We start from the raw sequence: 11,102 nt of genomic DNA on the forward strand, positions 1-11,102 counted from the left end.
ATAGGGAACTTCCGGGATAGCATTTGAAATGTAAATAAAGAAAATAATAATAAAAAATAAAATAAAATATTTTAATAGTAAAACAAAGCCATTGTTACATTTTACAAGATTGATAAAGAAGTCCATGTTGCCTTAGAACTGCAAAGAATTAGATTTATGAACTCTGAGCTGTCAGATAGACTTGAAATGTAGGTGAGACTAGGTATGCTGCCCATCTCAGAGTGAATTCCAGGAGAGCTGTGATGAGTGGGGAGACAAGCCATGGCTCGAAACACTTTGCAGGGTGCCAGTACTTTATGTTAGTAAAAAAATGTGGTACATTTACACAGTGGAATAGTACTCATCTGTTAAATACAATGAATTCATGAAATTCTTAGGCAAATGGATGGAACTATAAAATATCATCTAGAGTGAGGTAACCCAATCACAAAATAACACACAAGATATGCACTCACTGATAAATGGATATTAGCCCAGAAGTTTGTTTGGAATACCCAGCCCTCGTCCTAAGAAGCACATGTTGTGTGCAAGCTAGGGAAGGAGGCCTGAGACCTGGGGCTTAGAAAAGGAGAAATAGCTTACTTTTTGTTGTACTCAAGTGGTAAAGGAGGAACTTGGAGAAATGGGAATAATGGGCTGGGAAGAGATAATTTCAAGAAAAGCATAAAATAATTTTGATTTAAAAAACTAATTGCAATGGGAGATTTTAAATCCATCTAGTAAATGTGTGGGTATAAGAGAACATCTGAGACAGTTAACCCCACAGTGAAGGCACTATATATTCAAACAGGAGTGTTTGGAAGAAATACTGAGTAATTTTGACTGATAAGTCTAAATCATGAAAGTCTCTCTGCCATCTTTGGTTTGGCTTGTTTGTCACTATAACTAAACAGCTGAGGAAAGAAAAGGAGAAAAGTTATTTTGACATGGTTTTGAAGATTTCAGTCCATGCTTACTAGGCCCAATGTTAGGGCAAAAGGGTATTGTAGAGTAATGGTGGCCAGGAAGTAGAGGAAAATACCAGAGAAAAGACAACACTCCAGTGACCTTCCTCCAACTACCCCCCACTCCCAGGTTTTGGGACCCACTTCCAAATAATGCTGTCTAAGTTTGAGACCATTGATGGTTTAATCCACTGGTTAAGTCAGAACCTTCACAACTCACCTTCTAAAACCTTGCTGTATTGGGAACCAATCCTTCAATGCACATTGGAGAATACTTCATATCTAAACCATAATAGCCTCTTTAAAGGTTGTTCACAGCCTTTTCTTCCAATAATTTTTCTCACTCAAACAACTGAGAAAATGCAAGAGTCCTGTTGCACCCCAGCTGCTTTAGAATCCCAAGAATCTGCTAACTATCCCAGTCACTTAAATTAGAAGTCATGATACAGTAATTGAGTTGTGTCTCTTGGGTTGTCTCTAGCCTTCAGGGGCAGTATACCCTTCCCTTTGTTTCCCAGTCCCTGAGTAGGCCTACAGGAGAGAGGACAGAGATTGCAGCAGCCAAATTGTTAGCAATATCAGTGAACATCAGCAGAGAATTTCTGTAATGCTTACTTTGCCAGGAGATAGCCCACAAACTGTCAAGATAATGAAGAAAACTCCTCCCCTCACTAAGCATACAGTCAGCCAAATTATTTTCTTCATAACTGGTAGGTCTCCAATCATGGTGCTAACTTGAGAAGTTTCCCTCTAAGACATGAAGAGTTACAACCATTTCTCCCTTCACAGCAAACTTCTCAGATCTTCCCTCCAGTCCATCATCATGGAAGCCTTCACGTTGTATCCTGCTGTAACCTAACTTCCTGGCCTTGTCAAGATTTTTTCTGAGCTGCCCCTGTCTGCTATACCCATATCATTTCCTACCCTTGCCAGACTTTCAAAATTGACTTCTCATAACAAACGCCCTCTCACACCCTATATTTTATATGAAGTTGGGTAGTCCCTGGTGTCCTGGGAGGCTGGATACTCATTCTTCATCTTTCTACATCACCATGTATAGTGGCTGACAGTCCTTTTTAGGGACACCTTGAAACTGCACTGTTTTGTGTTTTTTTGTTTGTGTATTTCACATATCTAATCCCTAAAATTATAGCGAATGCATTACTTAGTGTATATCATTGTGTTATAGATGGGAGTTTCACACACACTGCTTCCATTTACTCCATTAATAGAGCAGTATAACACTTCATAATCTTTTGGCAGTTTTCTAGGGTAGTTATTGTTACAGGTTGGGTCTTTAGTATTCCCAAAAGTCCACGGGGTAAAGGCCTGCTCCCCAAGGAGTGTGTTAGTGGAGCTTTTAAGAAGAGTCTGGAGGGAGTTTGTGAGGCACCTGGCCTTGATAGAGCTAAGGCACTCTGCCTCTTTCCTTTGTTTTTCCTTCCCAGCTGTCATTTTGCTTCCACCACAATGCAGGGACAACTACTCACAAAATAAAAGTAATAAATCTGAGGCCAAATACATAATTTTTTTGTATAAACTGGTGATCTTAGTTATTTATTATAACAGAAACCCAATGAACATATGCAAATACTATTAGATATCAGACACAGAAAAATTCTAGCCAAACTGTGAGGACAAGACACCTTTTGAACTAAAATAACCTCTCAACTAATGTGGGAAGTGCTCTCTGACATTACAAGGGTTTAAGACCCTACCATTTCCTTGATACGATAAGGGCTACTTTCATATGAGTTGTCTTCTTATTACTCATTATAAATATTCATGAGGATATATATTTTAAAATAACACTAGTTTAAAACTATTATATTTATATCCATGTTATTTATTTATTTATTTATTTATTTATTCACTTGTGTATGTATGTGGGTACATACATGTCATGGTGTAAGTATGGAAGTCTGAGGACGACTTGTAGGAATCACTTATATCAACTGTGGTGGTGGTTTGAAGTGCCCTTACTCTCAGGGCCATCTTACCAGACCCTGAAGATGTGTTTTAAAGAACCTACTTGTTACAAGTCAGACTCACTTTTAAGTCAGATTTAGTTATTTAGTGTATGTGAGCGTCTGTGTGTATTTACCTCTCAGGGCTTGGGCAGAAAGCTGGACAGGCTGGATTTCCAGACTGGTAAAGCCCCAGGTTTTGACGTTGCCAGCTTTTCCTGATTCCCAACACCAGCCTTTGTTTACAATTTGTTGTCTTCTTTACACACTGTTAGACATGGTGATTTTCCCAGCTTGACTCCCTCAAATTCCGCTCTTGACTGCTGCAGGTGTTGTGGAATGTGGCTTGTTACTGATGACGTTTTATTTTGTTAGAACTACAGAGAAAAACTACTCCACAAGCCACAGGCTTAATAATCTGCAGTTCCCTTGGTGTCACTTTGACTTATATAAAAGAAACTTTCACTTCAAATGCAAAGTCTATGACAACAGACACATAAACAATGCTTGACCGTGGGGCCTTTTTATGCTTTGGGATCCTAATGAGACTAGGATCTGTCTTGTGTTTCTGCAAACCTGCTTAATTAATGGAAAAGTGAATTTCTAGCAACAGCCGTTTTGTTTTGTTGTGTTTTGTTTTTTACTTTTTATTGATTCGTTGTGATTTTCACATCATGTATCCCAGTCCTGTTCATCTTCTTGTCCTCTCATATCTACCCTCTGCCACTGCAACACCCCCCACAAAATAAAACACACAACAACAACAAAACATAGAAAACATCTCATTGTGGAAGATGTAGTGTGTCAGTGTGTCCCACAGTATAGCCCTCTGTCCACATACCTTCACTTGCAAATATTTGTTGCAATGAGTCATTGGTCTGACTAGAGATCTCTGGCTTCTGTGACATCATCAATATTAAATCCTCACTGGAACTCCTCCCAGATATCTTGTTGTTGTCCTGTATCATGGAGATCCTGCAGCTTTGGAACAGCAAGAGTGGCCCTTTCATGCACCTCAATGATTCACAGATGACAGAGATTTTGGATGGGCCAATTCAGAGCCCTGGATCTGTTTCTGGATGTAGCTGAGCTGGTCAGCCTGCCTGTTCTTCCTTACCCTCACCACCAGGATAAGCTCTCCAACACTGCTCTGGCTAGGCCATTAGCCAGAGGCAGGGTCAGCTCTCCTGCTCTCGTTCCTTGAGGTCAACTCACCTGCACCCATGCCTCCAAAGCTAGCTCCACTGTGCTGTCCAGTCAAGGTGTGGGGGGCCCAACCCAAGTGCTGGAGCCTAAGTGCTGGAGCCTGTGAGGGAGTGGGGCAGCTCTCTTGATCTCACACCATCAGGGATGGCTCACCCATGCCAGCTACACGGTATTGCTCAGGTTAGGTACAGGGCCTACTCTCATGAGTGCTGCAGCCAATGAGGGGGAAGGGCTAGCTCTTCTGCTCTCATGACCCCAGGGACAGCTCTCCTGGGTACTGCAGATGTCAAGGGGGTACATCCCCCCCACACACACCCCACCTCATATCAGACAAGGGGCAGGGCCAGCTCTCCCACACTCACATGTTTGGGGCCTGCTCACCTGTGCCCCCTCCACTGGGGCCAGCTCTACTGTGCTGCCCAGATGAGCTGCAGGGCCAGTTTACTGCTCTCATAACCCAGGGTCAGCTCTTCCCCACTCTCATGATCCTGGGCTCAGCTCTCCAGATTGCCTCAGATGGAGAGGGACCAGGAGACAGAGGGCATCTTTTACCCCCACCTGGGCCAGCTCTTCCTTGCTCTGTCCTCAGGGCTGGCTCACCCACTCCAGCAACAGCATTTTTTAAAAATTAAAGTCAAAAGCTAGGTTGAATGTTTAATAATATTTTGAAAATCAGTAAATAAATATGTCTTAACTAAATTGATAGGACCAGATAAAATATGTTATTAGAGAATTGAGACCATGGTTAATATAGACTTTTATGGTAACTAAGTAGGTAAAAATTAGATAAAAATTTCCATCAAGTTTTACTAAGCTTATCTTGCCAAAGCTGAGCACTTGATTTTATGATAATCAGGCAGTTGGCTGCTTTGGGAACAGATGGACTCTTTGTTCTGAGATCATGTGGTTTGATGATTTAAAATAAACAAATTGGGGTAAAGGGTGATCAATAGATATTGGCTTATTCAAATAGAGAATGTGGAAAAAAGGCCTTTTTCTTTTTCAGCCTTGCCTTACACCCAGATAAAACTCTGATTGCAACTGGCCAGGTTGGGAAGGAGCCATATATATGCATATGGAATTCCTATAATGTCCATACGGTGTCTATTCTTAAAGATGTCCATACACACGGAGTTGCATGCCTGGCTTTTGACTCGGATGGACAGGTACGTATCTTTCTAATTTATGTTTTCTTTAATTAGTCCTTAAATTTACCTAAAATTAAAATACAAACAGCTACCAATATTTGCTGCTTACCCTTGGCAGCCTCCTAGAATTTCTCATTGCTGGTTCCCTGTCAAGCTAGTGGTGTTGGTTCATCTCTCTCAACAGACTCCAGTTTTGGTTTTCCTAGTCCCACTTTACGCTGGTTAAAAAAGCTCCATAAAGGAATTCATAAAGTTAAGTCCAATAGGGTTCAGCAACCGGATCTTGTCACCTGTTATTAGCATTCCACCTGCGACCCAGGCTGACCCAAGCCATTTGCACAGTCCTCACATCCTGGGCAAATGCTGTTCTGGGCTTCAGGTGGTCACTGGACCTCCTAGGGATGGATTCTATACTCCTTTTGATTCGACTTTGAGGTTACTTCTTATTCCTTCTTCTTTCCACCCACCAGTTCCCTTCTAATTCAAGCAGACAGCAATTCCTGTGTGTTTATACTTTCCTTTTTAATAATTCTTACATGTATTCTACCCTTCTCCCACTTTCAGGCCCATCCCTTTACACTCCAAGTCAGAGCCATGTATAATGTTATTTAAGCATTGTCTGAATTAATATCCTCACAATTCTTATTTATTTAATAATTTAACATATATTACTATTTCATGTATATGTATGCATGTGTATCACATTCATGCCTGGAGTTCAGAAGAAGGCATCATATCCCCTAGGACTAGAGTTACAGATGGTTGTGAACCACTACATGGGTGCTGGGAAACAACCTGAGGTCCTACAACACAAAACAGTGCTCTAGGCCACTTAGCCATCTCTCCAGCTTCTTCTGCACAGTTTCTTAGTAATTAATTTCACTAGCTGAAAATGTATCTTAAAGCCAACATAGCTTAAAATAGCATTGAACGAAGTACAAACACTTGAGGTGAGCATTCTGTTAACCAGCTTTTTCTACCCGCATTCTCCACATAGTCAGGTAAGTCAGGGTGGACTGTGCCTTCGTAGTTGCATACCCTGGTCATGTTCCAGTCCTCATCTGAAGCTTGCTATTTACCTGCTTTGTCCTCTTTCAAAAAGAGACTCGTTTTGAAAATGCCACAAAGGCATGAGACATTCCCAGTCCCCACAAGTTATGTCTCCTTCCTTGGACAACAACAACACTGGCAAAAAGGAGATGAATATACCTTTAAAAAGTGAATGGGAGCACAGAGGGCTTCTTCCTGGCTCTAGCTTCATTCACATGTTGCTAAGCTTACAGCTTTCCGCTCCAGCCTTCACCTTTCCCTACAGAGCGTCCCTTCTGCTGTCTTTCATCCTTTGTATAGCAATTATTTTATTCAATCAGTTTTTAGCTAATTCCAGTGTTCATTCTGTAAGTCAGTGTCATAGAAAAACCAGTGAAATTAAACCTAGACATTCATCCAAACTAAGAGTAGAAGAAAAACCCTTATGTGATGATGAGTTGACCTGACTTGAATCATTTTAAGGTAACTAATATTGTGCCATCTTCTGCTGTTGTGAGAGAGAACTGGAATTGATATGAATGGCTAAACTGGATGAGTTATGTACAGTGAAAATGGCCACAGCTGTAGGCTGACATGCCCACTCATGTGCATATTCTCTCACTTTTTAATCTATTTTAGCAAACACCTATACCAAATTTTGTTTTACAGTATCACAAACATGCTTTGCACTGGAGGGAAATCCAGCTGTAACTATGAGTTCTTTGCTCTTTTTAATTATCCTTTTTTTTTTCCATTTTATTCATCCATTTCCTTTTGGATTCCTGGCTATTTCTCTTGAGGTTCTATTTTTACAGGTGGAGAGCTGTGTGGACTCTGTGGTTTTTAACTGTTAATGGAAAAGTATCCTATTAGCCAGGATGAATATTTTGGCTTGCTGATGCTTATCTCTTCAGGCCTGCTGGGCAGAGTTCTCTGAACACCAATAATACTGAGGAAATGACAAATTCATCATTACCTCATAATTGACAAAGACAGTAGAAATGCTATCCCCGGTAACTGTGGTGCCTGTCACTATAAATAAACAAAACAGGTTTCTTTTGTTTTGATTTTTAAACTCAGGAAAAGTGAATATAACTGTTATTGTTTGTAAACTGATTTTCCATTAAAAATAAGCTGAATAAAATTCACCCATTCCAATATTCTTATATTGATGAAAATATAAATGATGTTTTATAATTTAGTTAATTTTTAAGAGTTTGAAAGTTTGTACTAGAAAAACCATTGAGTTTTGTAAGCAGAACTAAGTATGTCCATATGGTTGGACCTTGGAATACAAGACTGCTAAGAGAAGCCTGGACAATAGAGATTTTGCTCATAGGACTTGAGACAGGAGTAAGAATTCTACTGGGAACTGGATGAGAGGTCATTGATGTGATATTCCAGCAATGAATTTGGCTGCACCCACCTGTGTCCTGACCTTCAGTGAAGCTGAATACTAGAGTAATGAGTAATTTGTCTGGTGGAGCAAAGTTGAAGACAGGATAGCATTCAGGTTGTGGTGTGATTACCTCTCACCAGCTTTATCCAGGTCGGTGCAAAAGAGGAACAAATGAAACAGAAAGAATTTTAAAAATGCATAATTTGATGAGAAAAAGACCTCAACCAAGTTCAAAATTGCTGCCAAGGTATGTGCTGAAGAAGAGGCTGAGACTGTTCATGAGAACCCGCCGTTCTGCACTGGGACATTGAGAGCAAACTGTTACTGAGAACCCGCTGCTCTGCACAGGACACAGAGAACTTGCCTCACAAACTCCACAGCAAGACTCCACTCATTAAAGGCCCCAACCGTGAAAATGCAAAGTAATTTGAAACTGTGGAGCCTGTGCCTTGAAGGCATCTGAAGGGTTTCTCTGTTCCTTGAAAGCAAATGCCAGAAGAGTGTTTTCCCAGAGTGAGAAAACAGAGGCTGTCATTGAGGAAGCCAGGACTCACAGAATTTAGTAATGTTGTGTGCATGGTACTGTTTTTGCAAACAAGGAAAATGCAAGTTTGAGCTAGTCATAAAATCTTCAAGAGAGAAACACTGAGCCCAGGCATCGTGTCATGTCCTGCAAGGAGGCCCTGAAAAGGCCATTTATGCAGTTGAAGCTCGGTTCCAGTGGAGATCCCAGAATATTGGAGATGTCACAACCATGGGACATCTGTTAAGGACAACTTCAGGCACAAAGTAGAACCAGGCCAAGAGAGAGAATATGTGTGCTGCAGGCAACAGAGCTGGAGGATAGAGATACCTAAGACTTTTAGGACTCAGACAATTCCAGCACTAACCCCTCATATCAGACATGATATCAGGATGTGGTCTTGAACTTCGCTGGTTCAGCCTTCCCTTGTAGTGCCTGGTTTCTTCCCTTTGGAATGTGAGTGTTTACACTGTGCCTTTGCACAGTTATAAGTGTGCAACTTAAAAAAAAATTGTACAGGGCTTCATCGTTAATAGATTGCTCGACTCTCTGGAGAAATTCAGCCATTATACCTATTAATAGTGTTAGAACTGTAAATGACTATGGTAGGAATTTTTGATGTTGAACTGAATACACTTGTATAGATGGCTGTGAGCCTGTGAGGCCAAGGAGAAGATTATGGCTGAACAGTAGTTTCTTTAGGTGTAAGTTGATGAGGGGTAGAGTAGTAATGGTTAATACTGTCAGCTAGACACAATTTTGAATCACTTAATAGATGAGCCTCTGGTGTGCCTGTGAGTGGTTATCTAAATTAGGTTAATTGCGATTGCACAAGTCTCCTGAACTGTAGGTAGTGCCATTCCATGGGCTGGTGCCCTGGACTGAATAGAGAGGCAGCAATGAGCATACTCTGCTTTCTGTTTCCTGACTTTGGATGCACTGAGACCATCTGTCACCTGCACCTGCCATCCCCTTTCCTGCCACGATAAACTGTATCCCAAGAACTGTGAGACAAAACAAACCCTCCCTTCCTGAAGTTGCTTTAATCGGGTATTTTATCACAGCAACATGACAAGTAGGTAAAAACTCTAAAATGTATTCAATGACACATATCTCTGTATTACCATAGTCAGAATCATTGGATTTCTATGATTTCACCTTACTCATGCAGTTTGACAAGATAAATGCTAATTTTGTAATCATTTCAAAAATGAGAAAACTAAAATTTATGAATGTTGATTAATTTTACAAAGTATTTTTTGTTTTACCCAAATATTTATGCATCTTTAAACCCTCATCAGAGAAGTTTCTTTTTTCAGTAAATGGTGGTTAACAAAGAGATCACAACTGTCCAAGACACAGAAAATAGGAGACTTGAAGATTGCTCAGCCCTAAATGGAGCATATTTGATACATTCCCGGCTTGAGCATCATTTTGGATGAGGGGGCAGAAATATTGTAAGGGTCAGATGCAGTGGAAAAAATACAAGGAAATCCTCTGGACACAGCAGGGCAGCTACACATATGAACTCACAGTAGCAGTGATAGCACATTTAAGACCTGTACAAGGCCGAGCTAGACAAATCCAGTGTAGAGAGGGCAGTTGAACACAAAATTCTACTCCTTTCTACATTGTTGGCAATTGTTAGCCGTTGAGAGAGAGTCAGTTTTCTCCCTGGTAAGTCAACTGTGCTCCAGGAGGTGGGAACACATCGGGGAATATTTGGACAGCATAAGACACTCTTGATGGCTGGGGAAAATCAAAAGATGCAAAGTTGGATGAATAGGGAAAGGAGAAGAGGATATAATCAAAATACACAGTTGAAATTCTCAAGAGATAATAAATTATCTTCATTTCCAAGGCCTGCCATCTGGCTAATTAGAAAACAAATAAGCCGAGTTCACTTACTGAGAGCCAAGACCTCTAACATGTGGTTCTGCCTCCTAAGAGGCATCCTGCAAAAACCCCTATATCAGTGTTACTTACACCTACCTGCCTTTGGTGATGTTCATTTTGCCTGTAATTAAAAGTTGAGTTTGAGCCGGGCGTGGTGGCGCACACCTTTAATCCCAGCACTCGGGAGGCAGAGGCAGGCGGATTTCTGAGTTCGAGGCCAGCCTGATCTACAAAGTGAGTTCCAGGACAGCCAGGGCTATACAGAGAAACCCTGTCTCAAAAAACCAAACCAAAAAAAAAAAAAAAATGTTGAGTTTGACTGTGAGGACAAGAAATTGATGTGGCCTCAAAGGATGAGTAGCATATAACATGTTCCATTTATTAGGATTATATATCCTTATGCAGCTGAGCTATTTGTGAAATTATATAAATTCAGGACAAAATCAAGCTCATTTATTGGATTTTTTTGTATGTGTTTGTCAGACTCTTCAAATTATATGGTGTGATGAAGATGCTTAGACTGTAGAATTCATACTTCCCTAAATCTTGCAGTAAAAAAATCTAAGTGTGGAGGCACACATCTATAATCTCAGGAGTCAGGTGGCTAAGGCAAGAGGATGGCCATGAATTTGAGGCCAGCCTGGTCTACAGAGTGACTTCTAGGTCAGCCTGAGTTAGAGTGAGATCATATGTCAATTTTTTTTAGATAGGATTTCATAATGCAATTCACTATGGATCCCAGGCTGACTGTGGAGTTATAAATCATCTGCCTCAGCCTCCTGGGATCTGAGTTTATAGGTGTGAGTCATCATTCTGATCTTCCATAGTAAAAATATGAATAATTATTAATTCCTGCCTTCAAGCTGTCTTCTCAAGGGTTTTGCTGGCCTGTGAGAAGCTTTACAGACTTTGCGTGTTTGGATCCTGTGGTCAAAAAGAACAAATGAGTGTGATATTGTAGGACTGCAGTGTCCGTGTGACCTACTGGAG

The 11,102-nt window shown here is 40.7% G+C and overlaps 1 protein-coding gene across 1 annotated transcript in view; it reads left to right on the forward strand.

The window, feature by feature from the left end:
* The window catches only part of Eml6 (EMAP like 6), a 271,194-nt gene that overhangs the window by 99,160 nt on the left and 160,932 nt on the right, over positions 1-11,102 (forward strand). The window contains exon 3 of the mRNA XM_021210974.2: positions 5,124-5,283. Within this exon, the coding sequence (XP_021066633.1) occupies positions 5,124-5,283 (160 nt within the window). The remainder of the gene's footprint in view (positions 1-5,123; positions 5,284-11,102) is intronic.

Source organism: Mus pahari, chromosome 13 (assembly GCF_900095145.1).
Source record: "Mus pahari chromosome 13, PAHARI_EIJ_v1.1, whole genome shotgun sequence".
NCBI classification, from domain to species: Eukaryota; Metazoa; Chordata; class Mammalia; order Rodentia; family Muridae; genus Mus; species Mus pahari.